This window comes from Cnephaeus nilssonii (genome assembly GCF_951640355.1).
Source record: "Cnephaeus nilssonii genome assembly, chromosome: X".
Lineage (NCBI taxonomy): Eukaryota > Metazoa > Chordata > Mammalia > Chiroptera > Vespertilionidae > Cnephaeus > Cnephaeus nilssonii.
The window spans coordinates 123,782,738-123,806,154 of record NC_137071.1 but is presented as its reverse complement, the minus strand read 5'-3'; the positions used below and the strand labels follow the sequence as shown (position 1 = coordinate 123,806,154).

General features: G+C 43.8%; 1 protein-coding gene across 1 annotated transcript in view; it reads left to right on the top strand.

Annotated features, from left to right (window-relative positions):
• GNL3L (G protein nucleolar 3 like) overlaps window positions 1-6,946 on the top strand; it is a 38,114-nt gene extending 31,168 nt beyond the window's left edge. The window contains exons 15-16 of the mRNA XM_079765033.1: window positions 3,672-3,876; window positions 6,073-6,946. Coding sequence (XP_079621159.1) covers window positions 3,672-3,876; window positions 6,073-6,155 — 288 coding nt within the window. The 3' untranslated portion in view covers window positions 6,156-6,946. The remainder of the gene's footprint in view (window positions 1-3,671; window positions 3,877-6,072) is intronic.
• The last annotated feature ends 16,471 nt before the right edge of the window (window positions 6,947-23,417 follow it).

Below are 23,417 nucleotides of genomic sequence, written 5' to 3'. Positions count from 1 at the left end.
AAGTAAAACTGCTAAATTAGATACAATCTGGCTAATGTCCTATAGGACAATAAAACCATCACTTTTTGAATTGCTGTGTCTTCTAGACAGAAATTAGTTACATCTTTAAAAGCCTAAAAATTCTTTTCATCTTCTCACTTTGCTGATCATTATGTGTAACTTTCCAGGGCTGTAAAATGTCAAAATATATGGAACTTATTTAAGTAAATGGTGTGTCAGAGTTATGTGTTTCATAGAAAAGGAAATGATCATTCTCTGGGCCTCTAATGCCCCAATTATACTGAAAGGACTTGCTGTCAACGTTTTACTCCGGGCCTGTGCTGGGCCACGGCCTGTGCTTGCCTCCTGGGGCTGGCGATAGTCCCTGGAGGCTGTGGGTTTGGCTTGGCGCGGCCGCCCTCGCCTCCCGGGCCCGGCAATGGTCCCTGGAGGCTGCGGGCTTGGCTTGGCATGGCCACCCTTGCCTTCCAGGCCTGGCGATGGCCCCAGGAGGCTGCGGGCGGCTGTGGGCGGGGCCAGCGATGGTTCCAGGAGGCTGCTTGGTGCCCGTTCCTGGGACCCAGGCCACTTGGTGCCGCCCCGCCCCCAGCTGCTGGGTGCCTGCATATGCAAATTAACCCACCATCTTTGTTGGGTTAATTTGCATACTCCTGATTGGCTGGTGGTTGTCGTGGAGGTACAGTCAATTTGCATATTTCTCTTTTATTAGTGTAGATTGATTGCAGAGAGGAAGTGAGAGGGAGAGATAGAAACATCAATGAGAGAGAATCATTGGATCGGCTGCCTCCTGCACACCCCCCACTGGGGATTGAGCCCACAACCCAGGCATGTGCCCTGACCAGAATTGAACTTGGGACCCTTCAGTCCATAGGCCAACGCTCTATCCACTGAGCCAAACCAGCTAGGGCACATCATTGATGTTTGTTTCTCTCTCTCCCTCTCCCTTCCTCTCTGAAATCAATAAATAAAATATATTTTTTAAAAATCTTTTTTCTTATTTTTTTTGACTAGGTAGTACATGTACATGGTATAAAATTTAAAAGGAACTAAAAGGTCTACAGGGAGAAGTAAATCTCTCTCCTGCTTCTATCTCCCAGCCACTCTGTCACCTCCTTGGAGGCATTCACCATTAGCAGACTTGAGTGTCCTTTCAGAGCTATTTCAGCTTCATACACACACGTATATACATACAAGCAGGTACAGAGATCTGTTTTAATTCATATAGTAGTATGTTATTCATATTGCTTTCCACTTTGCTTATTTCACTTACAAATTCATCTTGTAGATTGTCCCACATGATTACTTCATAGAGCTATCATTTATTTATTTTTAATCCTCACCTGAGGATATGTTTTTATTGATTTCTTTTAGAGAGAGGAAGGGGAGGAGAGAGGAAGGGAAGAAGGGGGATATGAAGAGGGAGAGGGAGGGAAGGAGGGATAGAGAGTGAGAGAGAGACATTGATGTGACAGAGAAACATCAATCAGTTGCCTCCCATATGCACCATGACCAATCGGGGATTGAACCCTCAACCTAGGTATGTGCCCTGACTGGAATGGAACCCGCCACCTTTAGTTGTACAGGACTATACTCCAACCAGCTGAGCCATACCAGCCAGGGCCAAGAGCTGTGCTTTATTTTGGATGGCTACATAATATCTGGAAGGGTTTCTTAAGCACCATGGTCAGGTTTGTATATTAGAACATTACTCTGGCAGGTGGGGTAAAAATCAGATTAGAAAGCAAGGGCCCAGGGTGGAGGCAGGGAGTCCAGGAAGGAAGCTGTCACCTGGACTCTTTAAGAGATGATGAGGCCTGCACTAGGGCAGTGGCAGGATTTTACACCATTCCCATCCTCACTTAGTTTCAAAGGTTCCCCTGATGCTTACAGGAAAATTAGTATCAAGTTGTGTGTTTAAACCTATCAGACCTGAGGCCCTGAACCTAACTGTCCCCTATACCTGGGCTCCTGAGCATTAAAGAGAAAAAATCAACATGATATAGAAAAATGTTAGTTACATGCAAACAAGTGGTTAGAATAAGATGGAACTTGGAGACATTGTAGAAAATAGGTCTAGGCAAAGTACCGAAAATTAGGAGTCACCAGAGATTCAGAAATTACTGAAAAATCGGTACAGCGGTCTGGTAGGGGTAAGGCCATCCCCTGATAATGTTTTCCACTGAGCCCATAAGCCCCATAGCATACCATTTTCCCTCAGGGACTTATAGTAGTTCCCCATTCTTTACTATAACCTCCAGGCTCAGGCTCAGGACCCTGAGCAGGGCCACTCTATTGCCTGACTCTGGGAGATGCCATTTAGGTGTGCTGTACTGTGAATGGTGTCCCCCACCCCCACAACCCCAGAGTCACACAGTGTGCTTGGTAGCCTGGCCTTTTCCCCATTGTAGTGTAGCAGGTAGTCATACATGCCCTTGTTTTTCCTAGCATTGTTGTAAGGAATAAATGGGTTAATAGGTGTGTGTACATGTATACATATACATATATCTGTTGTACACATACACATAATATATATGCTTAGAATGGTACCTGTCTGACACATAGTGAGCTTTCTGTCATTAGCTTTTACTACCCACATGTATCTTCTTTTACTTTAGTTTATTATGAAATAACTAGAGGCCCGTTGCACGAAGAGATTCGTGCAATAGGCCTTCCTTCCCTTGGCTTCCAGCACCGGTTTTCCTCTGGCACCCGGGACCCAGGCCTTTTCTCAGGCCGGAGTCTGCCATTTTCGTCTTCGTTGCAGACTTCAGAGTCTGTAGTCTTCGTCTTTGCTGCAGCTGGAGTGCTGCTCCTGTAGATCCCTTTGCGCCCCCCCGCCCCATAGTGGGCTTCCTGCCCTGCCCGGCCACTCCATGCTTGGGGCAGCTGGGGGGCCACCATCTTTGGCCTTCTGATTTGCATATTTTCTCCTGATTGGCTGGTGGGTGTAGCAGAGTGATGGTCAATTTGCAGGTTTCTTTTTTATTAGTGTAGATTCTTTATTGTTGAAACTATTACATATGTCCCCCTTTTCACCCACTGACCCCCTCCAGGCCTCCCCCCAACATGTATCTTCAATTCAAGCCAACAGACACCCTTTTGGGTGTTCAGTTATACGCTGTGCTTTTCCAGTGTTCAGTCTGGAATGACTCCTATCAGAAGTGTGTTGACCACCACCATTTCCTCAACCTCTGTCATTTACACTGTGTCTCTGGTGGGCACTTACCACACTGTCTTGCATGGTTGGTTGTAACCTTTTTAGTCTGATTGTTTCCCAAAGATGGGACTGCATCTGGCTCATTTCTCCAGCATGTCCCTACACAGCTGGGCACAAAATAGGTATCAGGAAATATTTGTTACATTGTCTAAGACCTTGAAGGGTCACTTGAGCAAAGAATCATTGTAATACAATTGTCACTGATCAAGTACCTCTACCTTTTCATTTTCTCCTTGTGAAAGCCATGCAAGCTACTCATTATCCACCCCCATTTGACAGGTGATCAGGCTGTGGCTGAGAGGTTAACTAAGCACCTGTTCGTCAGTGGTGGAGCCAGACTTGGAGCTTAGTTCTGCGTGTCTCCGGGCTCCTTGTTCTTACCCTGCCTCTTCTGCAGAAGTCTTTGCAGGCCCTTTGGGGATCCAGAACTCACTGCTGTCCTCTGTCTCACCAGAATGGAGAGTTCACTGGATATTGCATGAATTCGAATGGTCATCAGAAGGCGTGGGCTAAGCGCAATGCGGACTCCTACCCCAGGAACATCTGCCCAGTGGACCGTCGCCCAATGGTACAGAAGATCATGGAGACAGACCCCCTGCAGCAGGGCCAGGCTCTGGCATGCGCTCTGAAGAATAAGAAGAAGATGCAGAAGCGTACAGGTGGGGACACCTGACCATCCCCCTGTGACCAAAAAGGGCTCACCTGGAGCCTTGATTAGGGGCTCCTAAGTGAGCACCCCCATGTATCCAGCCCTACGCAAGGGTTAGGGGCAGGGATGGGTTAGGAGGCTCACCTATAGGCACAGTGGTTCTCAAACTCTAGCTCATATTAGAACTGCCAGGGGCTTGTTAAAACAGATTTCTGGGGACCCGTCTCTAGAGTTACTAATTGAATAGGTTGGCCATGGGGACTGAGAATTGTGATTCTTACTGCTTCCAAGATGCTTTTAGTACTCGTCTGGGGACCACACTTGGAGAACACTGGCCTAGTTTGTGTATCAAATAACCACCATTTATTTATCAGTTTTGCTTTCTATGTATTAGGAAGCTTATAGGCTATATATAATGGTTACTTTATTAATAGGCATTGTTCTCAAAATCCAAAAGGCATAAAAGGATATACAATAAAATGTCTCTCTTACCAATCCCCTAGTCAGCCAGGCCTCCTCCCAGCGGCCACCAGTTAATTTTTTAAAAAATATATTTTACTGATTTTGTACAGAGTGGAAGGGAGAGGGATAGAGAGCTAGAAACATTGATGAGAGAGAAACATTGATCATTTGCTTCCTGCACACCCCCCACTGGGGATGTGCCCACAACCAAGGCACACGCCCCTGACTGGAATCGAACCTGGGACCTTTCAGTCCGCAGACTGAAGCTCTATCCACGGAGCCAAACCGGTCAGGGCTACCAGTTAATTAAAAAAAAAATGTTTTATTGATTTTAGAGCGAGAGGAAAAGACAGGGAGAAAGAGAGATAGAAACATCAAAGAGAGAGACATTGATTGGTTGCCTCCTGCATGCCCACTATTGGGGATCAAGCCCATACCCCAGGCCTGTGCTCTGATTGGGAATTGAACTGGTGACCTCTTGTTACATGGGTCCACGCTCAACCCCTGAGCCACACCAGCCGGGCCCAGTTAATTCCTTGTATCTCGTTCCTGAGATAGGTACACAGGCAACCATCTATATATTCTTTATTCTCTTTTTCTATACAAATACTTCATTTTCCATTTAATGCATATTAGAGATATTTCCATGTCAACTCACAAAAGAACTTCTTCATTTTAGTGGTGGACTGTTGTGTGGCTGGCCCATTTTTGTCTTCATGCTATGCCAACCTTCACTAACCCATTGTAAAAGTCTTACCCACATTTGGTAAGTGAGGAAACTGAGCCCCAGAGACATTAAGTGACACACTCAAGGCAAGACAACTAGTATTTAATGGCGCCAAAATGAAAACCTAGGATTCATTGACCCCATAAGCTCTGTTCTTTTTTTTTTAAAATATATTTTATTGATTTTTTTACAGAGAGGAACAGAGAGGGATAGAGAGTTAGAAACATCGATGAGAGAGAAACATCGATCAGCTGCCTCTTGCACACCCCCTACTGGGGATGTGCCCGCAACCAAGGTACATGCCCTTGACAGGAATCGAACCTGGGACCCTTGAGTCCGCAGGCCGATGCTCTATCCACTGAGCCAAACCGGTTTCGGCAAAGCTCTGTTCTTTGAACTAGACTGTGTTCCTACCCATTCACTCTTGGCCTGGTTCCACACTGAGGCCTGGGAATCCAGAGATGGATTGCCCTGGAACTCCTGGTCTTATTGGGGAGTGAGGAGGAAACAAGAAAACAGACATTGGCAACACAGAGTGATCACTATGAAGACAGCCAGTGTGGAGGTGGTACTGGGGTAGGGGTGGTTAGAGAAGGCTTTCCAGAGGAACAATAGGGTGTGATGAGGATGGGAGGTGAGAATCATGCTCAGTGTACCTAGTGTCCCTTTGCTGTGAGAACTTTGAGGGTGATGACAGAGTGCTAGTAAGTTCAACACAGAAAAAGGAAATGGATATTTTCATACTGGGAAGGAATAAAAATGCTTGGAGCCCAGTGAGTCTGACATTCTAAGATGGAAGATGTGTTGGAGCGATCATTTCACACGTAGACAAGCGGGTCTGCCTCAGAGGTTGAGCAATGGCTGCTAGCAGCCCACCAGGTGTTTTGTGTAGTGTTAGGGGGTAAGTGAGCCAGTTTTGGAGTTGGGTGCAGACCAAGGTCAATGCAGGCTAGCTCCTGCAGGCCTCCTGTTGGCAAGCCAGCCACCAAATGACTGCCTGTATTTCTCCATCTGCAGATAAACTCGCCAGTAAGCTGTCCGATTCCATGATGTCTGCCCTCGACCTCTCTGGCAACACTGATGACAGTGCTGGTGACTGACCAGCTGATCTCATCCCCTCCACTCTCCAAGAACCAGTTCCAGTGCGATGGGGGATACAGATGAAAAAAAATGGTTTGCTTCTCCCGAAGCACACGCACATGAAAGGAATCCCTCCACCATACCTCCCCCACATTGTTCCCTCCATTCTCCAGGGAAGAAAAAGGGTCCCAAGTGGCTGGAAATGGCCAGCCCAATGCACTTTATTTAACTCCCATCATAGTTGACTAGAGAAGTAAATGATCATGACATCTGATGCTAACAGTTTATCCCCCACCCTATAGTTGGGCTGCTTGAGGATGGAGGGGGACCAACCCCTCGCCAAATTCTCTTGGACAGCTAAGCATGCAACTAGAGGCTAGGCTGCTGGTAGACCTGGTGGTCCCTGGATGGTGATGATTTCTTTACCAGTCCACAACAGAACTCGGCTACAAGACATTTCCCGCAATGGGCTGCAGGCCACGCATCTTTCACCCAAATCCACAGATCCTCACCTGGGTTGCAATGGGAGTAGAGTGAACAGCAATGAGCCTTCTGTGTCTGGAAGGCTCTGGGGATAGGACAGAGGAAGGGGACAACACACAAGCCTGGCTGGTGCTGAAGCGTAAGTGCCACCTTGTTCATACAAAGGGAAAACAAGGCACCTGTTGGGAAGGCAGTTAGGTGTGTTAGGGGCAAACCTCACCTAGAGCAGTGGTCGGCAAACTCATTAGTCAACAGAGCCAAATATCAATAGTACAACGATTGAAATTTCTTTTGAGAGCCAAATTTTTTAAACTTAAACTTCTTCTAATGCCACTTCTTCAAAATAGACTCGCCCAGGCCGTGGTATTTTGTGGAAGAGCCACACTCAAGGGGCCAAAGAGCCGCATGTGGCTCGCGAGCCTCAGTTTGCTGACCACGGCCTTAGGGCATTTCTGGGCAGAGTGAGTTGGAGGAATCCCTTGGACTGATGCATTCTGGGTGAGCCCTGCGCTTGTATGACCACGGCTCATCCAGCACCGGCATTTGAATTCTGTCATTCAAAAGGGTTCTAGTACCATTTATTCACAGGCTGCATCCTCAAGACAGGTGTCAATCGGGGGTGCACCATTCAAGTCCTTTTCTGGTGTCCAAAGTCATTATACCCCATCCTATATAATAAAAGGATAATATGCAAACTGACCAAACAGCAGAACGACTGGTCACTATGACATGCACTGACCACCAGGGGGAACACACTCAATGCAGGAACTGCCCCCTGGTGGTCAGTGCGCTCCCACAGGGGGAGTGCCACTCAGCCAGAAGCCAAGCTCACAGCTGGCAAGCACAGCGGCAGTGGGAGTAGCCTCTCCCACCTCCGCAGTAGCGCTAAGAATGTCCAACTGACAGCTTAGGCCTGTCAGACATCCCCCGAGGGCTCCCAGACTGCTAGAGGGTGCAAACCAGGTTGAGGGACCTCCCCCCCCCAAAGTGCACGAATTTCATGCACCAGGCCTCTAGTTAAAATATAATAAGCCACCTCCTTTGGGGACAGACAAGGACAGAGAAGCCGAAGCAGTATCAGGGGCCCTCATACAGGGACTTGGTGGATGATGGCAGCAGAAACACCATCTTTACTCTGTGTGTTGGGTTAAGCACATGACTTCAGTTCCCAGCCATCTACCTGAGATTGGACACTTGAAGGGAATGGGCATTATATTGCTTCAGTCTTTGCCCCGTTCCCTCCCCCCCACCTCAAACTTACCATCTCTGGACCCAGAGCCATATCTTAGCCTTGCCTCTCATGCTGTCACCCCAAAATTTACCTATTCAAATCCTAGGGACCATAGGAAGGATTGGCAAGCCCTTGGCTGCAGGCTGATTAACAGGGAAGCGTGGGCCGCTCCTGAGTCCTGGGGCAGCCAGGGCAGAGGATTATGTACTGCTTGAGCACAAACCCCCAAGCCCTGGAAACCTGTTCACCTCCATCAACCCTCAATACCGCTCTGCCAGGAAGGGATTAGTCTCCCCATGTAGGAAAAATAAACAGGCTCCTGTAGTTGTCAGGACACCCAAGACATTAAGTGGTAGTGCCCATTGGAACCCAGGTGTGATAACCTTCAGCAGGCCATGTTCTCTGCATTGTTCTGCCTCCTTAGCATCCATTAAGCACCTGCTGTGTGCCAGCCTCTGATCTCAACCCTTTAAATGTATTCTTTTTTGGTTTAAAAAAAATAGGGTCCTTCTATCATTTCACTGAGTCTTGGATGAGGTACAGTTTATTTCACACTGTCTTGTTATCAAACTCTCCTGGTAGATGTGTGTTACAATGAAAAATTGGGGTGTCAGGACAGCTAAGGCCATTTTATAACCATATGGCATTTCATAATTTAGCTTTTAAAATATTTTCTAGTACTCCTAGGAGATGCTGGTTACTAAGTACTAGAAATTGGCAGTATCTTGACTAAGAAACAGCATGGGAACAGAAATTGGCCCAAATCAGAACTATAATCATTGTTGAGGTAAGAATATGGGACTCCTGATTCTCTACAGCATATCAAGTTTTTTTTAAAAACATTTCTTGAGTTTCCCCCCCCTCTTATCTTTAGAATCCTATATAATAAAAGGCTAATATGCAAATCAGCTGGCGGAACAACTGGTCTCTATGACACACACTGACCACCAGGGGGCAGGTGCTCAATGCAGGAGCTGCCCCCTGGTGGATAGTGCACTCCCACAGGGGGAGTGCTGCTCAGCCAGAAGCTGGGCTCACGACTGGCGAGTGCAGCAGCGGTGGCTGGAGCCTCTCCTGCCTTTGCGCCAGCGCTAAAGATGTCCTACTGTCCTACTGATGGCTCCTGGCCTGTGAGAGGGCACAGGCCGGGCTGAGGGACCCCCTCCCCCCCAAGTGCATGATTTTCGTGCACTGGGCCTCTAGTATATATATAATTTACATTCAATAAATGAATTGCCAGCATAAAAATAGTCACAGGGATGTAAAGTACAGCACAGGGAATATAGTCAATAATGTGATAACTTATGTATGGTGTCAGATGGGTACGAGGCTTATAAGGGTGATCATTTCATAAGTTGTATAAATGTCTAATCATGATGTTATACACCTGAAACTAATCTAATATGTCAACTGTAATGGAAAAATAAAATTTAAAAAATATTTAGAAGTTTACTCTTTATAAGTTCTGTGAGTTCGAACAATGTACACAGTAGTGAACTAGCATCACAATTGAGATATGCAATAGTTACATCACCCCCAAAACTTTCAGGCCCCTTTGTAGTCAACCCCCACTCTCACCCTCAGACCCTGGGAACCACTTATCTGTTTTCTATCCCTATAGTTTTGCTTTAGCATGAATGTCATGTAAAAAGAATCATATAGCATGTAGGCTGATTTTATCTATAGGTTTTACTTTTTTTTTTCTTGTTTTAAATCAAGAGGTAAAATAAGTAAATCATAGAAGAAATGGGCTTAGGAAACGAAGTTATAGAGGCAAAGAAAGAGCCCTCGTAGTTTAGAAGTGAGGAAGGTAAAGGTGAGAGGGGTGGGCAGCAAGGAGGGGGAGGGAAAGGTGCGGGCGTGCTCCCTGGAGGGAGAGCACACTGGATCCTCCCTCCTAAGGGTTTAAGGGTGGAGATTTTAGGGGAGGTCCCAGGGGAAGATCTCAGTAGAACATTCGGCAGCTTTCCAGGTGTGTCCTTTCGAAGGTCAAGGTCTCCATGGATTGATTGGTCTGTACCAAGGGTGCAGCTGGTCCTGAGGCAGCCATGGTGTCGCTTGTCTGGTTTGCTGCTTTTCTGGGCCTGAAGCTTTGGAATGTCAGGGTAATTTCTGTTTTCCAGACCCCTCCAAGATAGGCATTGGCTCTGTGGAGACAACAAATCCACTCGTTGTTATTCAGGTTTTACATTTTCATTTTAAAAATTTTACATAGAATAAAATTCGCTCTGGTGTACAGGTCAATAAGTTTTGACAACACAAGGTATAGAACAGTTCCACTACCCTCTGACCACCGCCAAATTCATTCCTGCTGCTTTATAGTAAAAGCCTCCCTACCCCTAACTCCTGGCAGCCCTGATTTGTTCTTTGCCCTTACAGTTTTGTCTTGTGGAGAATGTCATGTAAGTGGAATTATACAGTCTACAGCCTTCTGATACTGGCTTTTTTTCATTAAGCATAATACATTTGAGGTTCATCCACGTTTCTGAGTTGTACTTTATTGTATGGATGTACCACTATTTGTATATCCATTCTTCAGTGGAAGTCACATTGGATTGCTTCCAGTTTTGAATGATGACAAATAAAGCTGCTGCAAACATCTGCATGCGAATCTTTTGTGTTTTCATCTCTCTAGAGTAAATACATGCAGTTGGATTGCTGGGCTATATGATAAGTATATGTTTAACATTCTCAGAAACTACTAAACTGTTTCCTTTTTTTAAAAAAATATATTTTATTGATTTTTTTTACAGAGAGGAAGAGAGAGGGATAGAGAGTTAGAAACATCGATGAGAGAGAAACATCGATCAGCTGCCTCTTGGGGATGTGCCCGCAACCAAGGTACATGCCCTTGACCGGAATCAAACCTGGGACCTTTCAGTCCGCAGGCCGACGCTCTATCCACTGAGCCAAACCAGTTTCGGCACTAAACTGTTTCTTAAAGGAGCTCTACCATTTGGCATTCCCATCAGTATGTGAACATTCCACTTGCTCCACATCTTTTGCAGCTCTTGGCATTGTCAGATTTTTGACATGAACTATTCTAGTAGGATGCAGTGTTATCTCATTGTGTGTGTGTTTTAAAATTCTCACCCAAGGATATTAAAAAAATTTTTTTTAATTGATTTCAGAGAGGAAGGGAGAGAGATAGGAACATCAATGATGAGAAAGAATCACTGTTAGGCTTTCTTCTGCACACCCTATACTGGGGATCAAGCCTGAAACCCTGTCATGTACCCTGACTGGGAATCAAACCGTGACTTCCTCGTTCATAGGTTGATGCTCAACAACAGAGCCATGCTGACCGGGCACCCAAGGATATTTTTTCCATTGATTTTTTAAACAGAGTGGAAGGGATGGAGGAGGGAGGGAGGGAGGAAGGGAGGGAGGGAGAGAGGAGAGAGAGAGAGAGAGAGAGAGAGAAACAATGTGAGAGAGACACATCAATTGGTTGCCTCCTGCTCACGTCCAGACCAGGGCTGGAGATGGAATCTGCAACCGAGGTTCATGGCCTTGACTGAGAATTGAACCTGAGACCCTTTGGTCCATGGGCCGATGCTCCAAACACTGAGCAACGGGCCAGGGCTCATTGTGGTTTTGATTTGCATTTCCCTTCTGACTAGCGATTTGAGCATATTTTCATGTGCTTATTTGTCACCTGTATATCTTTGAGTAATGTCTTTTTAAAAAAAACATTATTGCCCTAGCTGGTTTGGCTCGGTGGATAGAGTGTCGGCCTGCGGACTGAAGGGTCCCAGGTTCGATTCTGGTCAAGGGCACATGCCCTGGTTTCGGGCTTGATTCCAAGTGGGGGGCATGCAGGAGACAGCCAATCAATGATTCTCTCTCATCGTGGATGTTTCTATTTCTCTCTCCCTCTTCCTTTCTCTCTGAGATCAATAAAAATATATTTAAAAAAATAAAAAACCCTTTATTGTTGAGATTATTACAGATGTCCCTCTTTTTCTCCCCCATTGTCCCCCTTCACCCAGTTCCCGCCCCACCCCAGGCCTTTGCCACCCTAATGTCTTTGTCCATTGGTAATGCATATATGCATATAAGATCTTTGTTTAATCTCTTCCTGGCCCCCCCACCCCCCTTCCCTCTGAGAATCGTCAGTCTGTTCCATTTACATGCCTCTGATTCTATTTTATTCACCAGTTTATTCTGTTCATTACATTTCTTATCCATTTATTTTGATTTTTAGATTCAATTGTTGATAGGTATGTATTTGTTGCCCTTTTGTTGTTCATATTTTTTATCTTTTTCTTCCTCTTAACGAATATCCTTCAACATTTCATATAATACTGGTTTGGTGGTGATGAACTCCTTTTAGCTTTTTCTTGTCTATGAAGCTCTTTATCTGACCTTCAATTCTAAATCATAGCTTTGCTGGATAGAGTAATTTTGGTTGTAGGTCCTTGCTATCCATCACTTTGAATATTTCTTGTCACTCCCTTCTGGCCTGCCTAGTTTCTGTTGAGAAATCAGCTTACAGTTGTATGGGCATTCCCTTGTAGGTAACTCACTGCTTTTCTCTTGCTTTTAAGATTCTCTTTGTCTTTAGCCTTTGGCATTTTAATTATGATGTGTCTTGGTGTGGTCCTCTTTAGGTTCTTGTTAGGGACTCTCTGTGCTTCCTGGACTTGTAAGTCTATTTCTTTCACCAGGTAGGGGAAGTTTTCTGTCATTATTTCTTCAAATAGGTTTTTAATATTTTGCTCTCTCTCTTCTAGCACCCCTATAATGTGAATGCTGGTACACTTGAAGTTGTTCCAGAGGCTCCTTACATTATCTTAATTTTTTTTATTGTTTTTAATTTTTGCTCTACTGGTTGGGTGTTTTTTTGCTTTTTCATATTTCAAATCGTTGATTTCTCAGAATCCTCTACTTTGAACCCCTGTATATTATTCTTTATTTCAGTCAATGTATGCTTTATTTCTGACTGGTCCTTTTCCATCTTTTTGGAGGTTTCTAGAAGATTCTTGAGTAACATTATAACTGTGGTTTTGAACTCTATATCCAGTAGTTTGCTTTCTTCCTTTTCTTTCATTTGTGACATGTTTCTTTGTCTCTGCATTTTGGCTGCTTCCCTGTGTTTGTTTCTATGTATTGGGTAGAGCTGCTAAGTCTCTTTGAGTTGGTAGAGTGGCCTTGTGTAGTAGGTATCCCCTATAGGGCCCAGTAGCTCAGCCTCCCCAGTCACCTGAGCTGGGAGCTCTAGGTGCCCCCCTTTGTGGGCTGTGTGCATAGTCTTGTTGTAGTTGAGACTTGATTGCTGTTGGTGTCACTGGGAGGAATTGACCCCCAGGCCAATTGGCTATGAGGACCAGCTGCGACTACAGTGGGAGAGCTGCTATACAGGAGACACCCGTATGGAGCAGGACTGGCTTCAGTGGGGCTTTGGTGCTCACTGAGTCTGCCCCTTGAGTGTGTCCCTTATGGATGTGAAGAGCTGTAATCTGGTATGGTCTCACACTGACCACTGGGTACGCTGGCTCTTGGGTCTCCAGGGAGGTGCAAAGTCAGCCACTGCCTGGGGCCACCCAGCAGGAGCTACAGAGAAACCTGCAGATTCCTCCTCTTTGTATCTGGTTTGGAAGTGCCCAGATGAGGCCCAGCTATGAAGCAAGGCCGATTGGTGCAGGTGCCAGGTGTTGGGCCTTTTATTGATAGGTTGGGGCTCCTTAACCCAGCTGCAGCTTGTTTGAGTGATTTTAGCCTGAGCAAGGTCAGGCCATTCATATGTAAAAGCTGCTGCACACAGCTTGGGTGGGGTTGTAAATTGGATGAGGTGGGGTCTTAGGGACTCACCAGGGTGGAGCAAACAGGAATGGCTGCCAGTCAACCCTGCACCGGAGAGGTCCCAGCATAGGAACAGTGATCCCTGCAAGTACCTCCATCTGGAAGAAAGCTGCCCACCCCCCATTCCTGCCCTGATGCCAGATAAACCAGTTCCTCCTCACCTTGATGTCTGTGTTCCACAGAGCCTCACCCTAATGCTGGAGTTCAGAGGAAGGGGAACCTTGTAAGTTCAGTTTGTGTGCTGGCCTTTTAAGAAGAACAGCTGGGTATCCAGCAGCCTCTGTGTCACTGAGCCCCAATCTGCACTGGTTTTTACAGCCTGTAGTTCTTACTGCCTGTAGGGACTTCTTTTCCTAGCTCTGGGATCATGGGCTGGGCTTCTGGTGTGGGGCTGGGACCCCTTGCTCCTCCAGATGGCCTCCACAGAGATGATCTCCCTCCTCGATCTCCAGTGGGGGCCATGCAGGAGGCAGCCGATCCATGATTCGCTCTCATCATGGATGTTTCCATCTCTCTCCCCCTCTCCCTTACTCTCTGAAATCAATAAAAAAATATATTTTTAAAAAAGTGGCCCACATGGGTGCCAGACCAGCCTGTTCAGTGCCTCTGCACCTCCTACCAGTCTCAGTGTGTTTTCTTCTTTATTTATCTAGTTGTAGGGCTTCCATTCAGCCAGCTTTTCAGCATTTCTGGATGATAGTTGTTCTGTATTTCAGTTGTAATTTTTATGTGGTTGTGGGAGGCAGTGAGTACAGGCTTTTACCTACGCAACCATCTTCAAATCTCAAGTAATGTATTTTTGCCCATTTTTAAGTTGGGTTGTTTGATTTTTTAAAAAAATATATATTTTATTGATTCTTTACAGAGAGGAAGGGAGAGGGATAGAGAGCTAGAAACATCGATGAGAGAGAAACATCGATTAGCTGCCTCCTGCACACCCCCTACTGGGGTTGTGCCCGCAACCAAGATACATGCCCTTGACCGGAATCGAACCTGGGACCTTTCAGTCTGCAGGCTGACACTCTATCCACTGAGCCAAACCGGTTTTGGCGGGTTGTTTGATTTTTGTTGTTTAGTTGAAGTTCTTCATATATTCTGCATATTACTAGTAACTCTTTATCAGATACATGATTTGTAAACATTTTCTCCCATTTGTGGGTTGCTTTTTCATTCAGTTGATTTTGTCCTTTAATGAACAATTTTTGATTTTGATGTAGTCCAATTTTTTCTTTTGTTATCTGTACTTTTTCTGTCATATCCAAGAAATCATTGCCAAATTCAATGTCATGAAGCTTTTGCCCTTTTTTTTTTCCTAAGAGTTTTATACATAGTTTTAGCTCTTACATTTAGGTCTGTGATCTATTTTGGGTTAATTTTTATATATGGTGTAAGGTAAGCGTTCAGCTTCATTCTTTTGCATATGGATATTCAGCTTTCACAACACTATTTGTTGATCTAATAGTGTCTTCTGAAGAGAAAAAATATTTAAAATTTTGATAAAGTTTAACTTATCATCTTATTCTTTTATGAATCATGCTTTTGGTGTCCTATCTATTGAATCTTTACCTATCATAAGAGTACCGGTTTGGCTCAGTGGATAGAGCGTTGGCCTTCGGACTCAAGGGTCCCAGGTTCGATTCCTGTCAAGGGCATGTACCTTGGTTGCGGGCACATCCCCAGTAGGGAGTGTGCAAGAGGCAGCTGATCGATGTTTCTCTCTCATCGATGTTTCTAACTCTCTATCCCTTTCTCTTCCTCTCTGTAAAAAATCAATAAAATATATTAAAAAAAAGAGTACAAAGGTTTTCTATGTTTCCTTTTATGAGTTTTTATAGTTTTGGGCTTTACATTTAGGTCTTTGGGTTAATTTTTGTATATTGCACAAGGTATGGATCAATGTTCTTTTTTTTAGCATTTATTTACCCAATTGTTCTAGTAGTATGAGTTGAGAAGGCCGTCCTTTCTCTAGTACAGTGGTCGGCAAACTGCGGCTGGCTCGCGAGCCGCGGTTTGCCGCTCTGTTGACTAATGAGTTTGCCGACCACTGGGATAGGGGCCTAATAACAAGGAACAACAACAGCCTGTAATTATTGGAATTGAGAGTCTAGGTCAGTGGTCGGCAAACTTGTTAGTCAACAGAGCGGCAAACCGCGGCTCGCGAGCTGCATGTGGCTTGCGAGTCGCAGTTTGCTGACCACTGCTCTAGTACATTGCCTTTGTGCTTTTGTAAAAAACCAGTTGTCAATATATGTGTGAGTTTATTTCTGGAATCTCTGTGCTGTTCCATTGATGTATTTGTCTATCTTTATGCCAATACCACAATGTTTTATTTTATTTCGATTACAGTTTACATTCAATATTATTTTGTATTACTTTCAGGTATGCAGTATAATAGACAATCATACTTTACAAAGTGTTCCCCCCAATATTTCCAGTACTGTCCTGGCACAATATATAGTTATTATAATATTGTTAACTATATTCCCTATGCTATACTTTACATCCCCATGACTGTATACCACAATGTTTTGATTATTGTAACTTCATAATTTTTGAAACCAGATAGTCTTAGTCCTTCAATTTTCTTCTTTTTCAGAGTTGTTTCACCTCTTTGGGGGTCTTTTGCATTTCCACGTGAATTTTAGAATCAGCTTGTCTATTTCTATGAAGGAGCTTGTTGGGATTTTGACTAAGATTGCATTGAATTTATAGACCAGTGCATGGGGAGAATTGATATCTTAACAATATTGAGTCTTTGACTCATGAACAAGATATATTTCTCCATTTATTTAGGCCTTCTTTAATTTTTTTCAGCAATTTTTATAAAGGTCTTTCACATTTTTCATATTTATCTCTAAATATTTTATATTGTGAATGCTATTATAAATGGTATTTTAAAACTTTCAATGTCTAGCCCTGGCCAGTATGGCTCAGTTGGTTGAGTGTTGTCCCATGCACTAAAAGGTCGCTGGTTCGATTCCTGGTTAGGGCACATGCCCAGATTACAGGTTTGGTCTCTGGGGTCGGGGTGCGTATGGGAGGCAACTGATTGATGTTTCTCTTTCTTCCTCTCCGTTCCACTCTCTCTAAAATAGATAAAAAACATTAAAAATTTCAATTTCTGATCATTCACTGCTAGTGTATAAAAATACAATTGATTTCTGTATATGAATATTATATTCTGAAACCTTGATAAATTTATTTCTATTAGCTTTTTTTTGTAGTTTTAATTGAACTTTCTACATAGATAATAATGTCATTCCACTCTCTCCTGGCTTGTAGGGTTTTTACTGAGACATCTGATGATAATCATGATATTTTCTTTATAGTTTGCTGTCTTACTCCCCCTACCCCCTGACCCTGATGACTTGAGAATTCTTGTTTATCATAAAATCTGACAATTTTAATATGATGTGTCTTGGAGAAGGTCTTTTTGCCTTGAGATAATTAGGTGTTCTGTTAGCTTCTTATATTAGAACGTCCAGCTCCTTTCCTAGGTTTGGGAAGTTCTCATCAATTATTTGCATGAATAGACTCTCTGTTCCTTTCTCCCTCTTTTCTCCTTCTGGGATACCCATTATTCTTATATTGCTCTTTGTAATAGGGTTGATAGTTCCCATAGCATTCTTTCCTTTAAAAAAGTTCTTAGCGCTCTCTCTTCTTCTATTTGAATCATTTCTAGTTTTCTATCTTTGAGCTTGCTAATTCTCTCTTCCATCCAGTCTGCTCTATTTTCAATGCTCTATAGTGTGTTGTTTATCTTATTTGTTGAGTTCTTCAGCTCCAGAATTTATGGTTGGTTCTTTTTAAAATAGTTTCAATATGTTTTGTAAAGTGTTCCTTTTGTTCATTAATTTGATTCCTGAGCTCATTGAACTGTCTTTCTGAGTTTTCTTATATCTCATTGAATTTCTTCATAACTCAAATTTTGAATTCGCTGTTATTTAAATCACAGTCTTTCATGACTCTGAGTTTGGTTTCTGGAGACTTTTCCTTTCTGGGTTATCATGTTACCTTGGTTATACATGGTAATTGATGGATTGTTTCTTTGCCTGTGCATTTGAGGTACTGAACTCTTTTCTTGTTTACAGTTTTGCTCTTATATCAGTGGGTTGATAAGAGGTGACCTTCTTTTGTTTTCCAGCAGATGGTGCTATAGTGCAAGATTTTGTCTTACTTATGCTGGTTACACCCCTAGGGTCATGGTGGTGAGGATGTTTTTGAAATTGCTGCATACCCTGGGGTGGGTGTCCTTGCTGTGTCTGGGTTGCCTTGATCTTGGGTCACCACCACCATGATAGGGGGGTGTGGTGCGTGGGGAAGTCAGGTTTGTGAGCCTGAAACACTGCCTCCTTGTTACTAATGGCTTGCTGGTACTGTTATGCTTTTTGATGCAGCTATGCTGCTTCTACAGGTTTCTGCTGCAATGTAGGTGGGGAAAGGGAGCCAGCTTCTCAGGAATAGAGGCTGATTTTACCCTTCTTACCTTCCACCAAGCTAGAGTGTTAAGGCAACAGCCTAACGCCTCCAGTTACTACCTTGTTAGCTTGGGCTGCTCCAGATGCTGAAATGCATCTGGACATCATCCCCTTCCTTCCCCCCATTCTGCTTCTTCTACTCATTCAGATATCCCTATCTTCAAATGTACCAATGCATGTATCTCTCATTCATGTTTATGTGTTGAACAGAGAAACCTTTGTTGGATTATCTTTGTTCAACTTGTAAATTTAAAGGGAGATACAAAGAGAGGTCTTCTGAATCTACCATGATGCTGATGTCACCTAAATTTTATTTTTAAAATTAGATTATCAGATATAGAAATCCTCAATGAAATATTAGCAAATCAAATCCAACAATGTATAAAAGGAATTATATACCATGACTAAGTGGGAATTATCTCAATCAGGTAAGCTGTTGCAACATTTGAAAATCAACAAGTGAAACCCATTACTTCAACTACCTAAAAAAGAAATATCACATGATCGTATCAAAGGGTGCAGAAAAAGCATTTGACAAAATTCAACACTGATTCATGACAAAAACTTAGCAAACCAGGAATATAGGGGGTCTTTCTCAAATTGATAAAGACTACCTATGAAAAATTTACAGCTAGTTAATGCTGAGAATCTTGAAGCTTTCCCATTAAGATCAGCTACAAGGCAAGGATGTTCTCTTTTACCACTCCTTTTATTTGTGGCTGAAATATCATGACTCAGAGAACATTAATTGAATTTTCTCTCTAGCCACCTTGTGGCCCTTTCCTGCTAGTGCAATAAGAAGGTATGCAGTGTCCAAATTGCCTTAACTGTCACAACATAGAAGGAAGTCATCTACATATTGGATTAAAGTGGAGTCTCCTGGAAATTATTTTTTTATTGATTTTTTTAGAAAGAGGAAGGGAGAGGGGGAGAGAGAGAGAGAAACTTCCATGTGGGAGCAAAACACCGATTGGCTGCCTCCTGCAAGCCCCTTAATGGGGATTGAGCCCGAAACCCAGGAATCCAACTGGCATCCTTTCAGTGCATGGGACGATGCCCCACCAACTCAGCCACACTGACCAGGGCTCTCCTGGTAATTTTAAATTGCCTCAAATTGGCATTTGGGGTGCACAAGAAGTAGCTAAATGCCTTGGTAAATCCTTGGGGCATAACAGTCCAGGTATATTGCTGGTTATCCCAGGTGTAGGCAAATAAGTATTGAGATTACCTACAAAGGGGAATATTAAAAAAGTCAACTACAAAGAGATGACTGTGAAATATTGGATGTTGGAAGGGACAGCAGACAGGATAGCATTAGGATTAGGCACCAAGGGAAATCTGGATTTGACAATTTTGTTGCTGGATCTTAACCTGATTTCCTTTGCTTTTTAGATGGTCAAGATGGGATTATTGCATGGACTAGTGGTGGGGACTAGAAGGCTTTGTTTTATGAAACGAATTATTTAGCAGAGCCTCTCAAATCCTTCTGGCTTTAATGATATTGAGGAATCCTGGGGAGAATCATGGAAGGATCTACTTTTACCTTAAAGGGTTCTGCCTCCCATATGCATCTAATATCTGTGGAGTTTTTTGTCCATAAACAAGAGGGAATTCTATTTAATAGTTGATTTAAATCTTCAGTGAAATAGAAATTAGGTTGAAGGGAGTACAGGAACTCAGGGAAGTCAGACAACATTACATAGATGTGAAAGGGGGGAGTCAGAGGCTTGTGGAAGGAGTCCTTCAGGGCAACAGTGAATTTTAATGCCCCAATTTATGAGGAGATCCCTTCCTAACAGGTTTATGAAAGTGGTAAAACTGAGAAGGAATCTGTGTTGCATTTTAAGAGGTCCTGTAGACATTTTAAGGAGCTGTAATAGAGGCAAATCATGAAGTGTATTACCAAAACCCACCACTGGCAAAGTTTGGTGACTCCAAGGAAGTATAGCGGGAAACAAGGAGGTGTTAAGAATAGAATGTGTTGCCAATGGTTGAGCATCGACCTGTGAACTAGGAGATCAGGGTTTGATTCCTGGTCAAGGGCACATGCCCGGGTTGCAGGCTCAATCCCCAGTGGGGGGCGTGCAGGAGGCAGCCGATTAATGATTCTCTCTCATCATTGATGTTACTATCTCTCTCTTCCCTCCCTCCCTCCCTCCCTCCCTCCCTCCCTCCCTCCCTCCCTCCCTCCTTCCCTCCCTCTCCCCCTCTCCCTTTCTCTCTGAAATAAAAAAAATAAAGGAGAGCTTGGAGGAGAATATGAGGATGCTATGGAGGATGTTAGCGGGTTCACTGGGTCATAAGAATTTTTCTGAAGACATTGTTTAAGAACCTCAATAGCTTGAATGAGGTTTGAATTATTAGCGGCTTTTTGGCTTTTTCATACCAAAAGAATAGAGCAGACCATTGTGCATCTGAGATTTTTCTTCCTTTTTGCTCTAGCACTCCCTGTAGGTGGACTAATTTGGGCCAATGTAGCTCAAGAGAGTTTTTAGTAGCTCTGGCTGAGTAGCTCAGTTGGTTAGAGTGTTGTGGGTTCAATCCCCACTCAATGAATGCATAAATAAATAGAACAACAAGTTGATGTTTCTCTTCTATCCTCTCTCTCTAAAAATCAATAAAAAATAGAGTTTTCAGTGAAGTTTTGCCAGTGAGAACAAGAATGGACAGTATTAGGGCCTTGATGGGGACGCATATAGTCAACGATAGAAAAGCTCCCATGTTCTTGAGTAATGGCAGCTTTATACTTACAGAGAATCCGGAGATTCTAACCGAGGCTCTGTTCCTTACAGAGACTAGCCTCTTACAAATAGACTCTAACCCAGCTACTTAGAAACAGCTACTTTCTTAGCATTCTAACCCAGCTTGTTACAAACAGAGAGACTTAGGACTCTAACTGGCCTCTGCTTCACTGGCATTGTAAACCCGGTTTCTAGAGTACTCGTATATGCAGAATCTCAAGAGTAACAATAAATCCTCATTGTCCTTCAGTGGACATTTATCTGGAGCACTGGATTTTGGTTGGTGTCAGACTCACCACTGGAAACCCAAATGAGCAAGCAGACTGGAGACAATGTGGTGGGAGATGGGAGGCCTGGTTGCCTCATCTGAGGGTCTGATGGTGGTTGTGATTCAGATCCGAGTTGTGGCAACAAAAACTTAATGAGAACCAGAGCCAGACAGAAGTTAAAGCAGTGAAGATAGATTTTATTCAATAAGTTATTGCCATATGGGAAGAGAGACTCCAGTAGAGAACTGGGCTCAATTCTGAATACAACCAGAACAAGTGGGGATTTATATATAACTAAGTAGCAAGTTGGGGGATGCATTGGTGGATAGAAAATTACTAAGAGGAAACATCAAGTCTTGGAGGATTCTGGGTGAACTGACCTAATAGGATTCTTTTTAAAAAATATATATATTTTATTGATTTATTTACAGAGAGGAAGGGAGAGGGATAGAGAGTTAGAAACATCGATGAGAGAGAAACATCGACCAGCTGCCTCCTGCACACCCCCTACTGGGGATGTGCCCGCAACCAAGGTACATGCCCTTGCCCGGAATCGAACCTGGGACCTTTCAGTCTGCAGGCCGACGCTCTGTCCACTGAGCCAAACCAGTTAGGGCCTAACAGGATTCTTACTGAAGGCAGGCCAGTGTGTTCAGTTATCACTTGTGGGATAGTGGGGATAAGGAGTTGGTCAGATATTAAGGGTGGGGAATTAACACTAAAGTGACCCATCAGGATTCTTGTTAAAACTGGATTCTACAAGGAATTACATGGATGGGCCTTGTTGGAGAGGGAGTTCAGGGAGTCTGACTGAAGTTTCGTTGAGCAAAGAATCTTTGTTAGTCAATGTGAGTTTTCAGCTCCTTTGGGTAAATACCAAAGAATGTGATTGCTGGCTCATATGGTAAGAGTATGTTTAGTTTTTGTTGTTGTTGTTTTTTTTTGATCCTGAGCTGAGGATATTTTTTTCCATTGGTTTCTAGAGAGAGTGGAAGGGAGGGAGGGAGAGAGAGAGAGAGAGAGAGAGAGAGAGAGAGAGAGAGAGATTGGTTGCCTCCTGCACGCGCCCCTACTGGGGCTGGGGAACCTGCAACCAAGGTAAGTGCCCTTGACCTGGAATTGAACCCGTGACCCTTCGGTCCATGGGCCAATGCTCCAACTACTGAGCTACTGGCCAAGGTTGTGTAGTTTTTTTAAATTTATTTTATTGTTGAGAGTATTACAGATGTCTCCCATTCCTCCCCTTTTGCCCCCCTCCACTCATCTCCAGTTTCGTAAGAAATAGCTCAACTATCTTTCAAAGTGGCTGCACCATTTGCATTCCTACAAGTAATGACTGGGAGTTCCTGTTACTCCACATTCTCGCCAGCATTTGAGGTCACCTCACAATGTTTTAAAATGTTGTCTGGCCTTTGAAGTCCTAAAGTCTGGAATGGGATGTTTCGCCACTCACTCATTTAGTCTGAGATGACCTTTTCCTCTCATTTGGCAAACTCTTACATACCTTTCAGGTTCTGTCTCCTCCTGAAATCCTGCCTGATACATTCCTCTGAGTTCCTAGAGCAAGCATGTTAAACTCGTGGCCTGCGGGCCGCATGCCTTGTTTATTTGGCCCGTGTTAGCCTTTGAGTTTGACATGCTTGTCCTAGAGCCTTCTTTTGCCTGTATTGTTGTCTCATCCATCAAACTGGGGGTGGGGCTGGTTATATGAGGCCACACACATTTACTGACAAGATCTTTGGTGCCAGAACCTATAGGGTTAATTAGGCTTGGTACATACCAGCTATCGTTGCTGCAGAAGTAAATGAGTATAAAATCCTTTGCACAGTGCCTGGGACAGTGTAAGTGCTTAATAAATATTAGCTATAATCATTATCATCACTACCATCATCAATATCTTTCCACATCAGTTTATAAAGATATAGTGCATTAAAAAGAAATCCTCACCCGAGGATATTTTCCCCATTGATTTTCAAAGAGAGTAGAAGGGAGGGAGGAGGTGGGGGAGAGAGAGAAACAAGAGGTGAGAGACACATGGATTTGTTGCCTCCCTGACCAGGGCCAGGATCAAACCTACAACAGAGGTATGTGTCCTTGACTAGGAATCGAACCCACAACCCTTCAGTCCTAGGGCCAATGCTCTAACCATTGAGCCAAACCAACCAGGATGAGTTATAGCCCATTTTTTAACTAATAAAATCACCCTCCTAGTGATGTTTTCAATTTTTCATTACTGCAAACAGACTAGCAAGGCTTATACTTGTTCATACATGCT